At 40.8% G+C, this 20,082-nt stretch overlaps 1 protein-coding gene across 1 annotated transcript in view; it reads left to right on the top strand.

Annotated features, from left to right (window-relative positions):
• The window catches only part of KIF21B (kinesin family member 21B), a 1,425,990-nt gene that overhangs the window by 969,443 nt on the left and 436,465 nt on the right, over positions 1–20,082 (top strand). Inside the window, exons 30-31 of the mRNA XM_040424150.1 lie at positions 16,943–17,056; positions 17,154–17,206. Of these exons, the coding sequence (XP_040280084.1) occupies positions 16,943–17,056; positions 17,154–17,206 (167 nt within the window). The remainder of the gene's footprint in view (positions 1–16,942; positions 17,057–17,153; positions 17,207–20,082) is intronic.

Here is a 20,082-nt window from a genome sequence, read left to right as displayed (position 1 = left end):
GCGGGAAACGGGGTTTAAGGGTAAAGTGGTAACAAATAATTATATTATTACATCAAGTTGAAGCTTGTTTTTCTTTTTTTCTTCTGTATTGAAAAAAAACAAAAAAATAAAAATAAAAAAAAATAAAATAAAATGAATGATGTCATTCCACTCCTTCATGTCCTGGGGGAGATGCTGATAAATCTGATTGGAGAAGGGACAGAAGACTTGGCACTTCCATTTCAAGGCCACTTGAGCCCTGAGGAGGATAAAATGGCAGAGGAGGAGGACATAAACGCCCAGGAATTTTATACACAACTAGGTGGTTTATCTGCCCAAGTGACAGGAGAGGAGCAGGAGGGCGATGACGAATATGACACAGATGACCCCGACAGACCGTGGCAGTATGAAGTGGAGATGGAGGCAGGGATGCCCTGTAAGTTCATTGTGGCTGGGGCCGTAGTTACCCCTAAGAGAACTCGTCTTTTCTCCCTAAATGTTGAAAGGCTAACTTGAAATCAGGCTTCACATGTCATGGCACTGTAGCATTCTGCTGCAAGAGTTGCATCCTACGAGGGAGGAGTTCAGAGAGCACTCTGATAGCAGTGCTCCTAAAAACCAGCATTCTGAAGTAAAAAATAGGCCTCTTCCTTATGATGTTAAATATGCACATGATCAAAACAAGAAGGAAAATAGAAGTGGAACATAGAAACATCTAATCATACAAATAGGTACAAGTATGGCAAGCGCAGCACTATGAAGTGCCTTTTGCTCTGTGGCATCTCTGACTTTTAGTCTAACCAGACTGTCTATTACTCTGTAATTCCTCTAGCGCTTTTCTATGGAAACACCAATTGTTTCAAATAACTTCTTTATTAACTTGAATTTTTCTTCATATAACACTGCCGTCCGCAGCAGATAGTCCATGTACATAACACGCGTTGAAAAGATATCACAAAATGGCGGTATGATTAAGATGGTGGTTCAACTGTTCAATCTTGTCATTCAACATAAAATGGTGGATATATTTCTCTCTTGAGTATCTGTACTCTCACTTTAAGTTATTTAAGCACTTTATGATCTCTCTGAGAGGTATATCTAAGGTCTAACTAATAGTTCTGCTTGCTCAACTTGGTTTTCAGTTTTCAGTATGCAATTGCTTATGATCTGGTATGAGCAGTTCGCAGTTTGTATGCAATTTGTATGGAATCTGGTTTGTATGCTTGCAATTTGTAGCTTGCAATTTTTATTTGCAATTGTATTTGTAATTGTATTTGATTTTGTGGAACTGTAAGTAAACACATATATAGCTAGTTCAGTATACAGTTCTAATCTCAATACTAACAATATGAACATTATATAACTGTTCTAAATACCTATTTTGGCCTCTTGTTTCCATAAAAACACAGCTCTCAGTGGAGTGAATGTCTTTTCAGCTCCTCTCTGGTGAATAATGATTTTAGCAGCTCCTGCTAGGGGAATTCCCAGAAAGGCTGTGTACGAGGCTGGCTGTGATTGGTGGAAACTCTTGCTGTGTGAGAAGCTGGCTGTGATTGGTCTAGACGTCTGCCCAGCAACAACAGATTAACACTATGCTTTCTGTTGGTTTTGCTGTGTCACTGAGCTTACCTTACACTATAAAATGAATCTTAAAGGCAAATTATCATTTTCTGCTTCTGTGAACTCAAAATATAACAATTATATGACATCCAAAATATGATGTCATAGTAAATAACTCTGCTTTTGTCTTTAACACATAAACATAGGAACTGTATTAAGGCTGTTGGCAGGTTTAGCTGTGGTATACACATATAAGCTATACTAGCAACTTAGGACAGGTATTAGCTGTCCAGCTACAACAAGTGTAGCTTTTCTAGTTAGGGCTATCACTAAACATGTAAACAACAGGTTTCTGCAGACTTTAAAGGGGAATACAGCACTGATCTGCAGCCGTCAGAGATAGAATACATATACCATGCCATAAACACAGGGACGGACTGGCCATAGACCCTACAAGGAAATTTCCTGATGGGCCAATGCTCAGGGCAGCCTCCCAGGCCCTCCTCTCTGCCGCTGGCTGGGTATCTGATGAGCTCTTGGTGGTTACTAATGCTGTGAGAATCAAGTACTCATGTAACTGGCCAGAGACTGCACATGTCCTCCTGAATTCAACTGCTGTGGTCCACATCTCACTTCTTAATCCCCCTGCTCCATATCTTAATCAGACTGTAGCTGGTCAGCTAAGACCTGTCCTAGGTTGCTAATATAGCTTATATGTGTATACAGCTAAACCTGCTAATAACCTTAATACAGTTCCTATGTTTATGTGTTAAAGACAAAAGCAGAGTTATTTACTGTAACATCATGTTTTAGATGTCATATAACTGTTATATTTTGTGTTCACAGAAGCAGAAAAAGATAATATGCCTTTAAGATTCATTTTATAGTGTAAGGTAAGCTCAGTGACACAGCAAAACCAACAATAAGCATAGTTTTAATCTGTTGTTGCTGGGCAGAAGTCTAGACCAATCACAGCCAGCTTCTCACACAGCAAGAGTTTTCACCAATCACAGCTAGCCTCACAGACAGCCTGTCTGGGAATTCCCCCAGCTCCTGCTGATAGAATCATTATTCACCAGAGACAGGAGCTGGAGAGACATTCACTCCACTGAGAGCTGAGTTCTATGGGAACAAGAGGCCATAATCGGAAGTTAAAACAGTTATATAGTGTTCATATTGTTAGTATTGTGTTTAGAGCTGAGGAACGGAACAAAAGATTAAATAAATCAAGGAGCAGTGCAGTAAATCAAGCAAATGCTGGGGTGCCAGTGGCTGAAGGGCGATCCCTCAAGCCCAAAAATACAAAAAATAAAGAAACTCTGCGGCACTGTTTACTGAACCAGTTATATATGTGTTTACTTACAGTTCCACCAAATTCAATTGCAAATACAAATTCAAATTGCAAATTCAATTGCAAATACAAATTGCAAGCATGCAAACCAGATTCCATACAAATTGCATACAAACTGCGAACTGCTCATACCAGATCATAAGCAATTGCATATTGCAAACCAAGTTGAGCAAGCAGAACTATTAGTTAGATCTCAGATATACCTCTCAGAGAGATCATAAATTGCTTAAATAACATAAAGTCAGAGTACAGATACACAAGAGAGAAATATTTTAACCATTTTATGTTGAATGACAAGATTGAACAGTTGAACCACCAACTTATGCATACCGCCATTTTGTGATATTTTTTCAACATATGTTTTGTACATGGACTATCTGCTGCGGAGGCAGCAGTATTATATATGAAGAAAAGTTGAAGTTAATAAAGAAGTTATTTGAAGCATTTGGTGTGCTCTTTAAACCTACTGTTTCCATAGAACGGCGCTAGAGGAGTTACAGAGTAATAGACAGTCTGGTTAGACTAAAAGTCAGAGAGACCACAATTCTTCTTTTCTTTTCTTTTCAATTCTCTTTTTATTAATTTTGTAATAGTCAGAAATTGGCATGGATATAATATACAACAACAGTATTGCAGGTACAAATAGAGCTGAAATGATACAGCATCTGAGTATAAGGCACAAAAATAACAATGTATAGATAGATGTTTACCCTACACAAATATAATTACCACGCTAGTACAAGCTAATAGAGAATTTGTCATTACCATAAAATGTGTGTATCTTATTTGGAGGGGCAAAAGGGGGAGGGAAGGGAGGAGAAGGTTGAGGAAGTATGAAAAGAAGGAGGGCATATTTCAGCTTTTATGTTTTAAATCAGTCCCTGATAGTTTACGATACTGAAGCTATCTGTATGTAAGACTAAGGAGTTGACCGGTAAACAATCCAGTCTCTCCAGATCTTTTGGAATTTAATATGAGAACGTTGTTCCCAAGCTGATAGTTCTTCCATCAGGAAGATAAAGTTGACTTTTTGGAGCCATTGAGCTATGCTAGGAGCTTGTGGTTGATTCCATGTTTGTGGAATTAGAGACTTTGCTGCGGCCATGAGGTGTTTGAAAAGAATCCTTTTTCCTGGAGGGATTTCCTCCAATCTGATATTTAGAAGGATAGAGACAGAGGTAGGATCTGAGGTCAATGAACATATTTGTTTGGTCAGGTTTACTACTTCTGACCAGTAAGAGGTTAGTACTGGGCATGTCCACCACATGTGTATGTATGTGCCTTGTGCAGAGTTACACTTCCAACAAGTATCTACATCGAGGCATCCCATTTGTTTGAGCCTGACCGGGGTGCGATACCAGCGGGAAACAAGCTTGAAAGAATTTTCTTGTAGTCGGATGCATCGAGAGATACCGTGAGATTTCCTATAAATCTGCTTTATTTCTGAAGGGGTCCATATTGTTGCCAAGTCTTTGCCCCATTCTGAAATGTAGTGTCTATCCATAGGAGACTTTGTAGATTCTATAATGTTATAAACTTTTGAAAGAAGGTGTGACAGAGGGTTTCTAGTGGAGATCAATTCTTCAAAGGGGGTAAGTGCCCTTGGGGTACCGCCCTGACGTATGTAAGGGGCTATAAGCTTATTTATGTGTATTTTTTGTAGAAATTGAAGGGATGTGCCTTCTAGTGGATCATCTGTATTTTCGTTATTAAGGAAACTTATAATACGTATATTATGTAGTTCTTGGAGGTTAATTCTAATTCCCTTGAATTTTGGCAGGTATATGTCAAGGATATCAGCAATTGACATCAGAGGAGAGAGAATAGGGCTAATGCTTTTTTTTATATAGATTCCACATTTTTAATGTAGTTTGGGTGATAGTGTTAGAGGAGAGTTGACTAGGGGGTTTGTTATTTTCATTTTCGTTTTGCCATAGGAGAGATCTTAGCGGAAATTTAGCCAGGTGTGTTTCCAATGAAAACCCTAGTTTTTTATCACCTTCTCGCAACCAGTGTACTACCCTAGATAGGTGAACTGCGTTGTAATAACACCTCCAATCTGGTAAAGACATTCCCCCATTTAGTTTGTGTTGGACCAACAATCTGTGTCTCAATCTGGGTCGACTGCCTCGCCAGAGATAGCCACTGATCAATCTCCTAATATTTGTAAAGAATTGTACAGGTAGTGGAATAGGGAGGGTCTGAAAAAGATACAGTAATTTAGGGAGAAGTATGGATTTAATGAGATTCTTACGTCCCATCCAGGATAAGAATGGGAGGGACCACGAGTCTACAGTCTGTTTAAATTTCGGTAATATGGTGGCGTAATTTAATGTGTATAAGTCTTTCCATGTAGAGCTAATTTTTAAACCCAGATATGTAATGTGAGATTTGGGCCAATGGTAAGGATATTGCATTTGAAGTAGCTTATACTCTTCCGTTTGTATGTTAAAACCCAAGGCTTCGGATTTAGTGGCGTTGATTTTAAAGTTAGATATTTGTCCGTATTCTTGCAGTAGGGATTGGAGTGCGGGAAAAGCAGAGGATGGGTTAGTCAAAATTATTAAAATGTCATCGGCATATGCTGCCGTGCTATGTGTCCGGCTGCCATCATCGAATCCCTTAATGTCTGGGTGCGATCTAATGGCTGATAAGAGGGGCTCTAAAGACAAAACAAACAAAATTGGTGAGAGAGGGCAACCTTGGCGTGTTCCATTTTTTATATGGAACGGGGTCGATAGAGACTGATTTATATGTAGTTAGTATCGGATAGGAGTACATGACAAAGACCGCATCAACAAAAGCCTGGGGGAATCCGAAATGTAGTAGTACCACAATTCTTCTAATGCCACAGCGCAAAAGGCACTTCATAGTGCTGCGCCTGTGTCACACACACACAGGTGGTGGGGTAGTGACCACTGAACTCCACCCTCACCCCTGTCCCTGCCTACTTGCCTCGCAAGTCCTAGCGACAAGGAACAACTGGACGACAAACCCTTAGCTAGGATAGTGCAGGGAAGACAAACAACACATGAACAGGAATGTCAAACAAGCCGCGTCAAACCAAGAGAGCAGTTAAGGTACCGGAAGAAGCAAGCAGAGAATCGTCAGGACAAGCCGAAGTCAAGCCAGGAGAGCACGCCAAAACCAAAGGATGAGATGGACGGGAAATCGGAAGCCAAGCAGGAACAAACTAACCAGGTGAATATCATGCAGGAAGGACCTCAATAACAGGCAATCTGTGGCCAGCAGATTGCCTGTTTAAATAGAGCACTAGTGGAGTCATGTGACGTGGCCAGCGTCACATGACTCCTGAGTTCCAATGCAGCCCATACAGCCAAGCGACTGATCAGCTCGGCACTCAGCCCCAGTGTGTTTCCCACGGGAACGGGCGACGCCGGGTGCGCTGATGACAGTGAGCGGGTCCCGGCCCGTCCCCACTTCCCAGAACACCGCATTGTGACAGCCTGCCACAGTGGAACTATCACCCTCAGAGGGTGAAGTGATAGCGCTTCTCAACTTGCACAGTAAAGAGCGCATTAGAGCACAGCAGCAGCAACTATTCCCTGAGTGAGCAAGCAAAGACACCTCAGTGGAGCTACTATAGAGGCCATAGAATGTGCGCATTAGTCAAACTGCAGTCGACTTTTAAAGTGTCAGAATGGCAAAGGCAAAATAGTCAGAGAAAGAGCGCCAACCCTCCTACGATCCCTAGAGAGAAAAGAGAAGCATAGTAGGAGCCCAAAGTCCAGAGCTAGAGTGCCCGCACCGATATCCACAGAGAGACCACGTACTGCAGCCAGCTAGTTTCCCGCCACTAGGCCCAAGGTCTGCAGCAGCTTATCCAAGCCAGAGCATGGCAAATCAGTACAAAGAATCACAAGTCAGCACAGAACATCGCAAGCAGCATATCCAAGACCAGCGCATCGCAAGTCTGCACAGAGCATCGCAAATCAGCGCAGAGCATCGCATCATATCAAGAACAGACACGTCTCCCTTAAGATTGACATTTGTTCCTGCTCTTTAGAATAAGGTCAGAGCTTTCCTTTTATTACTTATCATTGCATATAGGCTTTGGCATAAAGATACATTTTTGTGTTCAGATAAAGACTTTAAAGTAAAACAAAGGACAGTTTGTATTACATGGACTCTATTGCATTTAAAGTGAAAGTCATTTAATGCCTGCATTTATCGCTGTTGTATTTAAAGTGACAGTCATTTATTTCTGCATTTGTCAGTATTGCATTTAAAGTGAAAGGACTCTTAATATCCGTATTGATTGCCAGTATTGAATTTAAAGTAAAATGTCTGAACCTAGTATTACCATGCTACTGTTAGAGGATGTAAAAATAGATAGAATAGAAGTTGAAGAGCAAGGATACCTGTCTGAGGTAGAAAAGTCTGATATAGCATTAGTCTTGCCTCCAAAAAATATAGCCCAAGCAGATGAACTAAGACATTCATCACTTGCAGAAAACTTACCCCAAAGATGCTGGAAAATTTGGAGCAAGAAGCAGCACTGAAAGGAAAAAAGTTCGCGAGAATGTTTGATAAATGGAAATTATACATTAAGAGATTCGTTAAAGAGCTAAAGCAAGAAAGTATAAAAGGGAACTTGAGTGATATGGTAGAGACGGTAATGAATCTGAATTAGAGCTTATGGCAGCATATGTCAACCTGCGGGCATTTACGACACCTTCACCAGGATATTGTAAGGAACATGGACACTAAAGATTTGGTAAAGCTCATGAGAGAAACTATCATCTGCAGAAAAACTATCATGAAGTTAATGCAAGAAGTAGAATGAATGAGCTTTTTATGAGAGACTATGCTAGGTCCTTAGAGGGAACTACAATCTCAAGTGTGACTTCCTTCGCTAGCAGAAGTGACACCCACATATCAGAGTCCTCAAATACTTCAGCCAAAAGAAAGGAATTAGCTGAACAACTTGCTGTCAAGAAAGCAGAAATTGAGATGGAAGCTGCCATCGATGCGCAGCATCAACTGATGGCTGAAAAGCAAGCTGAAAAGGATGCACAACGCCATCAGATGGAAGCGGAAATGGATGCACAACGCCATCAGATGGAAGCTGAAATGAAGGCACAGCGCCATCAAATGGAAGCTGAAATGGAGGCACAGCGCCATCAAATGGAAGCTGAATTAAAAAGTCTGAAAAGGCAGAAAGAATTAAGATCATAGAAGCCAGACTCAGAGTACATGAGGAGGATATGAGTAAGAGTAGTCATAGGTTTAAATCTGTGCTAAGTAAAGAAAAAGACTGTATGTAGTGAAGAAATAAGTTATTATCCTTCCATCCCTGCTCATAAAAACAGAGAGGCCTAGACCAGTGTTAGGAAAAAGGTGTGTGAATTTACCCTCTATCTCTACCGGAAAAGATGAAGAAAAGGATGATTCTATTCCTAGATGCCACGGCAATGCTCAAGAGAATGTTACAACCATTGTCCTAGAAAGACCACAGAGAACAGTCCTAGCTAGACTTCCCGTTCCGGAACCTACTGTATTTTCAGGAAAAGTACTGAAGTTCATAGAGTGGAAGGTAAGTTTTGAGATGATTATTGAGCATCATTGCTTCAGTCCAGTTGATAAGTTATTCTACCTTCTACCTTCAGATATATGTTGGTGGAAAAGCCAAGGAAGTTCTTGAAGGTAACTTCTATAGAAAAAGACGAAGAAGCCTACAAGCAAGCTTGGGAAAAATTGAATGCAAGATATGGTCATCCTTTCTTAGTACAAAGAGCCTTTAGAGAGAAACTGAATAACTGGCCCAAAATAGGTCCTAAAGAACACTACAAACTCCAAAAGTATGGGGACTTCCTGCAAGCATGCAGCAATGCCATCCCACATGTACGAGGACTAGAATTACTGAACGACTATCTAGAAAACCACAGGATGCTAACTAAGATACCTGATGAAGTGGCTTCTAGATGGAATCGCTATGTGACTGAACAGATAGATCTAGGTAAGGACTTCCCAAGTTTTAAAGAGTTCTCTGAGTTCATCAATAAGGAAACACAGATAGCATGTAATCCAGTAACAGCATCTTACGTCCTAAAATCCTTAGAAGAAAGGCCTTCGAGAGATATAAGACGCACAAGAGCAACTAGCTTTGCAACAAACACAGCAGCTAAAGGTCCAGATACCTATGAGAGAAAGTCCAAAGTCACTACTGGGATCAGTAGAAAGACCGAACTGACAAATCTTCAGACTACCTTCAAATGTATATTCTGTGGAGAGAACCACTTCATACACAAGTGCCAACAATTGAAGGAGAAGTCCCCAGATGAAAAGAAAAAATTTGTACTGGATAACCAACTGTATTTTGGATGTCTAAGAAAAGGCCATGTTACTAAGGAGTGTAAGAAAAAGTCCACACGCTGCGTTTGCAAAGGACGCCATCCTACACCGCTACATGAAGAACGTCCAAAGAAAGATAAATCCTCAATACCTAAAGATACCAAGGAAGAAAAGAAAGTATCGGTATTCTCTTGCAGAGTGAGGGAAGGAGAAAGCAATGGCACATCAATGGTTGTACCAGTGTGCATATTAAATCCTAAAAGGAGAAACAAGAAGGTATACGCCTATGTGCTACTGGATGCCCAGAGTGATGTCACCTTCATTGATCAAAAAATCTGCAAGAAATTACAAGTGGCTACAGAACCAGTAATGCTCAAACTCACCACAATGATGGGTAGAGACATTAGTGAACAGTCAAAGGTTCAAAGGACTGAGAGTTAGAGGACTTCATTCAAACTGCACATTGGATCTACCTCCAGCTTATACAAAAGACGATATACCTCTAGATCGAGATCGCATACCTACCTGTGAAACAGCCAATGAATGGAAGCACCTATCTGTCATATCTCATGAAATGCCCCCGCTGCATGAGTTTGGTGTTGGACTGTTGATAGGCGATTGTCCTGAAGCCTTGGTACCACGAAAGGTAATCACAGGAGGAAAGGATAACCCTATGCTGTTCAAACTGATCTAGGATGGGGTGTTTTTGGAGGAAAACAGCAGAATGCAAACTCAAGACAGGTGACAGGATTGTGTCATCGAATATCTGTCCAAGAGTTACCAACTGTAAGTCCAGCGAAAGTAATCAAGGACCTTGAATCCGACTTTGCAGATATAAGTTCTAAAGAAAAGAGTGTATCCAAAGGAATTACAGAGTAATAGACAGTCTGGTTAGAATAAAAGTCAGAGATATCAAAATCCATCTAATGCCACAGCGCAAAAGTCACTTCATAGTGCTGCGTCTGCCACACAGACATCTGGAGAAGGAGGACTGAAAATAGCAGCTATTGATGGCCACCAAAGAGGGACACCTTTTGGGATAATATATTGTACTGCACTGTCGTATTTGCTTCTGCTGGGATGGTATTTTGCTCTTTGGTATTGCTGACCCCGCCTACTTGTGTTGTGCCAATTTCTGTCAATTTGGACCTGCTTACCTGGGTCCACATTTTTTTCCAGGGCCACTTTACATTTCCAGTCCACCCCTTCCTCAGGGATATCCAGAAAGGAACTTAATGCATCACAAACTGTATTGCACCAGAGTCTTCAAATTCTTCAGTTTTAAACCCTTAACCCCTTCACGACCGCAATCTGTATATATACATGATAGCTGCACATACCCCGTGCAGCTACCACGTGTATAGACGTCATGGCAGCTCTTTAATCCAAGCGCTGCAAAGCGCTTGGATTAAAGCTTCTGTCCCTGCCCTGCCCTGGATTAAAGCTTCTGTCCCTTGCTGTAATGCCGGCAAGGGACCAATCAGAGTGGCCCCTTGCCGGCAATCGATCCGATTGGTTAGTCTGTGCAGACTAACCAATCTGATCGCGGCAGTGAAAAAATGCCGGTTTCATTCTCTGATCTGCGCTCTGCAGATCAGAGCCTGAAATCACGTAATGTGTCCTGGTGCCCCCGATCGGTGCCCCCCCATCTGTGCCCCTCATCTGTGCCCCTCCAAGCCAACCCTTGTGTCCGCCTGCCGCTGAAGCTTATCTCCTGCCTCCTGCCCTGATGCGGTCCGCCCCCTCCCCGCCCCATACATTCCTCCTGCCCCCATTTCGTGATGCATCACCTCCCTCAATGCTGGCCGTGCCACCCCCACCCCCCTCCTTTCCAGCGCTGCCCCCATGCGGCATCCATGGGGTTAATAGAGGGAGGGGGCTCCCTCTCTCCACCATCGGGGCTGCCGCGCTGCGATTGCAGCGCCCGATGGTTGCCATGGCAACCGGACGCTTTGCAAAAGTGTCCGCTGTTGCCACCTACAGGGCATCCGATTGTATTATACTTTGCAATGCAAGAGCAATGCAAAGTAAAGTACAGCCATCAGCCCCACTGGATCTTCAAGATCCAAGAGGGACTTGATAAAAAAAAGTGAAAATAATAAAAGAAACAATAAATAAATAACTAAAAATGTAAAATTAAAAAAATAAATTGCTTTTTCCTATAAAAAAATAAATAAAAAATAAAAAATACACATATTAGGTATCACCGCGTCCATAACGACCGTCTCTATAAATATATCACATGATAGACCCCGTCCGATAAACACCATAAAAATTTTTAAATAAAAACTGTGTAAAAAAAGCAATTTTTGTCATCTTAGGCTACTTTCACACCTGCGTTCAGGTGTCCGCTCGTGAGCTCCGTTTGAAGGGGCTCACGAGTGGTCCTGAACGCAGCTGTCCGGCCCCAATGCATTCTCAGTGGAGGCGGATCCACTGAGAATGCATCCGCCTGCCAGCGCTCAGCCTCCGCTCCGGTCAGTGAGCGGACACCTGAACGCTGCTTGCAGTGTTCGGGTGTCCGCCTGGCCGTGCGGAGGCGAGCGGATCCGTCCAGACTTATAATGGAAGTCAATGGGGACGGATCCGCTTGAAGATGACACCATATGGCTCAATCTTCAAGCGGATCCATTCCCCATTGACTTTCAATGTAAAGTCTGAACGGATCCGCTCAGGCTACTTTCAGACTTAGAAAATTTTCTAAGTTATAATGCAGACGGATCCGTTCTGAACGGATGCAAACGTCTGCATTATCGGAGCGGATCCGTCTGATGAAACATCAAACGGATCCGCTCCGAACGCTAGTGTGAAAGTAGCCTAACATCACAAAATGTGCAACAGCAAGCGATCAAAAAGGCTTATGACCCCCAAAATAGTACCAATCAAACCGTTACCTCATCCCACAAAAATTGATACCCTATTTAAGACAATCGCCCAAAAAATAAAAAAGCAATGGCTCTCAGACTATGGAGACACTAAAACATCATTTTTTTTGTTTCAGAAATGCTATTATTATCTAAAACCAGTTTAGCAAAATCTGCCTTCCAAAAACCATACGGCGTTCCTTTCCTTCTGCGCCCTGCCGTGCGCCCTTACATCAGTTTACGACAACATGTGGGGTATTTCTGTAAACCGCAGAATCAGGGTAATAAATGTTGAGTTTTTTTGGCTGTTAACCCTCAATGTGTTAAAGAAAAAAATTTAATAAAATGGAAAATCTGCCTAAAAAGTGAAATTTAGAAATTTTATCTCCATTTTCCTGTAATTCTTGTGGAACACCTAAATGGTTAACAAAGTTTGTAAAATCTGTTTTGAGTAACTTGAGGGGTGTAGTTTCTACAATGGGGTCATTTATGGGGGGTTTCCACTATGTAAGCCCCACAAAGTGACTTCAGACCTGAACTGGTCCTTAAAAAGTGGGTTTTGGAAATTTTCTTCAAAATTTTAAGAATTGCTTCTAAACTTCTAAGCCTTCTAACGTCCTAAAAAAATAAAATGACATTTCCAAAACGATGCCAACATAAAGTAGACATATGGGAAATGTTAATTAGTAAATATATTATTAGGTATGACTTTCTGTTTTAGAAGCAGAGAAATTGAAATTTTTAAAATTGTGAATTTTTCTAAATTTGTGATTTTTTCATAAATAAAGGTGAAATATATTGACTCAAATTTATGACTATCATGAAGTACAATATGTCACGAGAAAACAATCTCAGAATGGCTTGGATAAATAAGTGTTCCAAAGCAATTACCACATAAAGTGACGCATGTCAGATTTGTAAATTTTGACCTGGACACTGGGGCATCAATGACCCTTGGTCATGAAAGGGTTAAGCACCTCTAATCAAATGAATTCAAAGCCTTATTTCAACAATGTTGTAGAGTATCACTCATGGAGACAAATGGGGAACATTTATCATGAGGGTAATATTGAAAGCTGGAGCAAAAGCTTTATTTCCCCCCCAACCGTATTTTGGGAGATACAGTTGCAAGAAAAAGTATGTGAATTCTTTGGAATGATATGGATTTCTACACAAATTGGTCATAAAATGTGATCTGATCTTCATCTAAGTCACAACAACAATAGTCAATCACAGTCTGCTTAAACTAATAACACACAAAGAATTAAATGTTACCATGTTTTTATTGAACACACCATGTAATCATTCACAGTGCAGGTGGAAAAAGTATGTGAACCCTTGGATTTAATAACTGGTTTAACCTCCTTTGGGAGCAATAACTTCAACCAAACGTTTCCTGTAGTTGCAGATCAGATGTGCACAACGGTCAGGAGTAATTCTTGACCATTCCTCTTTACAGAACTGTTTCAGTTCAGCAATATTCTTGGGATTCTTGGACAGATGGCCTTAAGTTCTCCTGCAAAATGTCTTGATAAACTTGGGAATTCCTTTTTTCCTTTGATGATGGCAATCTGTCCAGGCCCTGACGCAGCAAAGCAGCCCCAAACCATGATGCCCCCACCACCATACTTCACAGTTGGGATGAGGTTTTGATGTTGGTATGCAGTGCCTCTTTTTCTCCACACATAGTGTTGTGTGTTTCTTCCAAACAACTCAACTTTGGTTTCATCTGTCCACAGAATATTTTTCCAGTACTGCTGTAGAACATCCAGGTGGTCTTGTGCAAACTGTAAACGTGCAGCAATGTTTTTTTTGGTCAGCAGTGGCTTATTCTGTAGTATCCTCCCATGAAATCCATTCTTGTTTAGTGTTTTACGTATCGTAGATTCGCTAACAGGAATGTTAGCATATGCCAGAGACTTTTGTAAGTCTTTAGCTGACACTCTTGGATTCTTCTTCACCTCATTGAGCAGTCTGCGTTGTGCTCTTGCAGTCATCTTTACAGGACGGCCACTCCTAGGGAGAGTAGCAGCAGTGCTGAATTTTCCCCATTTATAGACAATTTATCTTACCGTGGACTGATGAACAGCAAGGCTTTTGGAGATACTTTTATAACCCTTTCCAGCTTTATGCAAGTCACATACTTTTTCCACCTGCACTGTGAATGTTTACATGGTGTGTTCAATAAAAAACATGGTAACATTTAGTTCTTTGTGTGTTATTAGTTTAAGCACACTGTGATTGTCTATTGTTGTGACTTAGATGAAGATCAGATCACATTTTATGACCAATTTGTGCAGAAATCCATATCATTCCAAAGGGTTCACATACTTTTTATTGCAACTGTATATAATTATTCATGACTAGCCAGAAGCATAAACACTTTCAGCACTCTGTAAGGTAATGCTTACAGCTGGGGCCCCTTAGGCTACTTTCACACTAGCGTTGTTTGAATCCGGCGTTCAATTCCGACACCGGAACTGCCCGCCGGATCCGGAAAAACATGTGAAAACGGATTACATTTGAATCCTGATCAGGATTTTGATCACAATGAAAAAATGCATTGGAAAAAACGAATCCGCCATTTATGGACTTTAACTTTTTTTTTCGAATTTTTCGGATTTAACACGGAAAAGCCGGATTCGGCGTTAATGCAAGTCAATGAGAAAAAGGCTGGATCCGGCGTTCAGTCAAAGTGTTCCGGATTTTTGGCCAGAGGTAAAAATTCAACATGCTACGGTTTTCTGAAAAGCCTGATCAGTCAAAAAGACTGAACTGAAGACATCCTGATGCATCCTGAACGGATTACTCTCCATTCAGAATGCATTAGGATAAAACTGATCAGTTCTTTTCCGGATTTGAGCCCTTAGGACGGAACTCAGCGCCGGAAAAGAAAAACACTAATGTGAAAGTACCCTTACTCCATTGGATGTCTAGCATTAATAACTCCATACTACTGGATATATAAGTCTGAGGATATATGAGTCTTTTCCACCCTTGAATTGTGTGAATTTGACAATGTAGTGTATGGCAATAGAGGCAGCCTGAATTTCATTTTCTCCTTCTGGTGCATGTTGACCATAATTTGGAGACCACGTCAGTGGATGCTCTTATGCAAAGAATATATCAACTTTTTTAACTTTTTAAGTTTAAAGGGGTTGTCTCACTTCACAAATTGCATTTATAATGTAGACAAAGTTAATACAAATGTATTGTGATTGTCCATATTGCCTCCTTTGTTGTCTTGATTAAATTTCTATTTCCAGGGCTTACAGCCACCACATTGCTGGGACAGGAGCTGCTGTGCACGCATGCTTATGCACGCTCCTGCGGTCCTGGCAACCAGAGAGCCCAACACTTTTTCCTATAGTGTGTAAGCACAGCCACCGCAGATGAATTATGGCTGTGCCCGTAACCCCTGGATAAGATCAGTGTATAATGCTAGCAAAGGGGGCAATATAGACAATCACAATACATAGGTAAGTGCCTTGAATTAACTTTGTCTACATGATGCGTTTGCTGAAGTGGGACAACCCCCTTTAACAAACCTGACTTAAAGGGCACAGATATAGCGTGTCTGGCACGGGAGCTGCTGTCTATATGTGCCAATGCACGCTCCCATGGTCCCAGCCACCAGAGAGGCAAATGGTTTTTTCTACAGTGTATAAGCACGGCCACCGCTGCTGCAGAGTGTTTGTAACCATGGATATGAGCAGTGTATGATGTGATGGAAAAATGAATCATGCCAGCAAAGGATGCAATATGGACAATCACATACATTAGTAAATGCCTTGTATTAGCTTTATGTACATGATAAATAACATTTGCTGAAGTGAGGAAACCCCTTTAAGTTTTCTGCTCTCCTCATACAATATTTCTCTCTGATTATGGATGCACTTTCTGACCCCCTTAACATTTATGGATATCCTACTGCTGAGATACACCCATTTGTAACCTCAATGAAATACTACCAAATTATTGTGTCCAACCTTATTTGAATTATTATAAAGTTTTGACATAGTTAAATGTTTATGATTTTCACCAGTTGTCTCAGAAAAATCACCTTCTATCTTTGAAAAATCTGTTCTGTTCTATTTTGTAATTAATTAAATAGTGCTTTCCGGGACTTACTTATTGATGACCATAACAACTCCGTTTAATCATTGTCGCACAAGCTCTGACACCAGAGCCAGGCATTGCCACTACACAGTGGACAGGGCAGTGTAGTTTCAGTGTCTGGTTGCCAGGCACCAGAGCTTGAGAAAACAGCTGATAGGTGGGATGCTGGAAGTTGAATAGGTCATAAATAACTAAGTCCCAGAAAAGCCATTTAAAGGGAATTTGTCACCAATGACCTCCCTATCCAACTGTTCATATAAACACATACCAGTAGCTGTTGCTCAGCCAATTAAAATGCTGTTTCCCATAGTGTGTAAGCACAGCTTTTGGTTTATCAGAGGCTCTGTTCACGAGTGCAATGAGGATGTCACCATTGCTGTTGTTGTAGAACATGAGATCCACTCCTTTCTGTGTCCAGCCCATCCCTGGCTGCTTTGATTGACAGGGCCAGGCAGTGGCAAAGCAGCAAGGGAGGGACTGGCCACAGAAAGGAGTGTAGTTTGTGTACAACAAGAGCAATGGTGACCACCCTTATTGCACCAAAGGCCTATTTTGCATATTAAGGTAAAAGTATCATAACTCAGGAATAGAGTCTCGGATCAACAAAAGAAAAAAAAAATTTAATCAGGTGAACCACAGCTTTGTGTCACAGTTTGGTAGCTGGTGACAGATTCCTGTTAAATGCTATCCCAGTAACTATTTATGTAGAGCCCGCAATATTTTCTCCACTGATATCAGTTGAATTTCTTCTTAGATGTCCAGATTCTCATCTAATACCACCCTCATCTCCTCCAATGCGTCTACGTAATGACAAGAATGTCTTTTCACGCCTAACAAGCAGTCATTCTACTGGGAATGCATTGGATAAGTAAGAAATTGTGTTCCCCTCAATTTATGTTGGCATTATCATTTGACTTTCTTTATAACATTGTCCCACTATTTTTAAAACTGTGTTTTCTTTATAGGTCTGATGAAAGTGACTCTTCTTTCTCGGATGCATCCAGGTACTACAAATACTGTATACAGGTGAAACTCGAAAAATTAGAATATCATGCAAAGTTCATTTATTTCAGTAATGCAACTTAAAAGGTACTAATATATGAGATAGACTCATTACATGCACAGCGAGATATTTCAAGCCTTTATTTGTTATAATTTGGATGATAATGGCTTATAGCTTATAATACCCCAAAGTCACAATTTTGAGGTACCCTTTGCTCAGGAGATATGGATTAATTAGCTGACTAGAGTTTGACACTTTGAGCCTAGAATATTGAACCTTTTCACAAAATTCTAATTTTAAGCTGCATTAATGCAATTCCTTTTAACTTGCATTACTGAAATAAATGGACTCTTGCACGATAATTAAATTTTTCGAGTTTTACCTGTATTCATAAATCAAACAATAAAATAAGTTATACAGTAGATTGTCCTTTGTACATGTGTATTGCTACAGCTTAAATAGAAATCTGTCTCATTATCTGTTACCATATAAGCAATTAAGCTTATATTTATAGTTTTTATTTTTTATATGAAAAATGGGCTAAGGGTTTTTACATTTTTTATTTATTTAAATACTTTTTAAAGCTTTATTCATCTGATTTTTGCTGTTTTTATTATTGCCCTTATGGAACTTAAACCCGAGATCATTTGTTCGTACTATTGACAGCAATACTTCTGTTTACGAGGGGTGTTCAATAAGTTATCTACCTCAGCATGTTCTGTCAATGTTAGAGAGCTGAACTTGTCTGTGCAGATTGAGACATGTCTGGAAATGCAAACCACACAGTAGCTGTTCAGTCTGATGAAAGCACTGGAAGTGATAGGATGGCAAGTGCAGTGCAGTGCGGGTCTACAAAGAAAGCAAGGGATTTGAAGCTTGGTTTTATGATTAAATTCTTTACCAAGGAAGAAAAGAAGCTAAAAGAAATCCATGAAAGGATGATTGGTATTAGAGATGAATTAATTTAAAAAAAATTTAATTCGGCCGGTTCGCCAAATTATTTGAAAAAACTTGGTTCTATCCGAATTTATTTATGGTGAATGGCTGCAGAGAGACTTTATAGTGGTGTAGAACACTGTGCCTTGCAGTAACACTCATAGGGAGTCTGCTCTGGTAGTGAAATAATACTATGAGTCAGTATGACATTCAGATGATAGGTGTGGCTCTTAGAATCACTGCACACTTTACTTATTTGGGCAGTAATGGGACCAAAACTGACCAAATAACTCAAGTATGAATTCAGCATTACAGGTCGATGTTAGCGTCAAGAAGGAGCGCACTACTTTTACACCATCGTCAGCTGATTCCAAATAGATGTCTACAGAACCTTTTCTATTAAACGCTTATACAAGTAGAGCCCCCCGACAGAGTGGAGAGGTTGTCAGCAGTAAGTTTGTGTTGACATCACTGATTATTTTGCCATTCCTCTGATCCGTCAGAATAATAACCCCCAAAAAACGGATCCTGTCTGTCGAGCATCTGCTTTCACTCGGTCAGCATTTATTTGGTCAGTAATCCACCAGTATTGATAATGCCAAAAAAACAGGAGTGGATCCAAAATAGAGATGACCGAGTCAACCATTCAAGAACCGCTAGGTTGCTGGTCAAGGCATGACCACTAGATGACACCTGGAGCTCAGGCCTCTCGCTGCGACTCCTGCTGCCACGCCCCCTTACTCTTCTGTGACCTGTGCCTGCGCCAGAAACATTTAAGCTTCTGCCACTCCCCTGTGCAGGGCCTGGCACTTCTCTGTCTGACATACTGTTAGATCAGATATTTAAATAAAAAGGAAATTAAAACACCCCAAAAAAGTCTGTAATTTTCTCACTTCACCACAATACGGCTAATAAGCCCTTTTTTTCCCCCACTAACACACGCCAAAAAGGGCTGTAATTTTCTCACTTCACCACACAACGGCAAGTACTTTTTTTGTGCCACTAATACATGCAAAAAAGGCTTTAGAATATATGACTGCACTGCTGAACGGCAAAACAAAAATTATTTTGCCACTTATACACGACAAAAAGGGCTTTAGAACATATAACTGCACTGCTGAACAGCAAATATATTTTTCTTTTGCCACTAATACACGACAAAAATGGCTTTAGAACATATATCTGCACTGCTGAACGGCAAATAAAAAAAAAAATTTGGGCCACTAATACATGCCAAAAAGGGCTGTAATTTTCGCACTTCCCCACTGTGGAATGATTCCTCCCTATCCTTTCCCTAGACCTTGAATTATCTTTCCCTGAACTTGTAAAACATATTTTTTAGCACAATGAAGTCTTTCCTAGCACTGTCCCTAAAGCCTGCTGACGTCTCTCCCTGAACTAAGTACACTGGAAAATGGCAGAATCCAAGATGGCTGAGGCTATTTATAGAGCAGCGACATCACACGGCTGGCTGGCTGCTGATTGGCTGCATGCATGGCATTATGGGTGATCCCGCGTACCCAGAGTTCCTTGCTCCATGTCCTCACACATGCAGCAGCCATTTTATCGATTTTTTCCTGAAATTCGGATCGAATTCCACTTCGTCAACTTCGGTTCGCTCATCTCTAATTGCTATATATGGAGATGATGCACCTTCCTACTACCAAGTTTTGGACCAAGCAGTTTACATGAGGTATGGAATCAATTGAAGATGATCCCCGTTCACATGAGGAAGCATCTTTAGATGAAATGTGCTGTAAAGTGGATTCCATGATTTTCTAAGATCGTGGGGTCAAGGTCAGTGTTATAGCTCACGAATTGGGCATTTCAGTTGGCACAGTTTCCAGTATCATTCATGATGTTTTGATAATGTCAGTTCCTGTTGGAACACACATTTTGACTCCTGAGCAAAAAACTTGTCACCAATTTAGCCAAGAGAAATTAGACATGCTTAG

Source organism: Bufo bufo, chromosome 3, assembly GCF_905171765.1.
Source record: "Bufo bufo chromosome 3, aBufBuf1.1, whole genome shotgun sequence".
Taxonomy (NCBI): Eukaryota; Metazoa; Chordata; class Amphibia; order Anura; family Bufonidae; genus Bufo; species Bufo bufo.
This window is presented reverse-complemented; position numbering and strand designations above follow the sequence as displayed.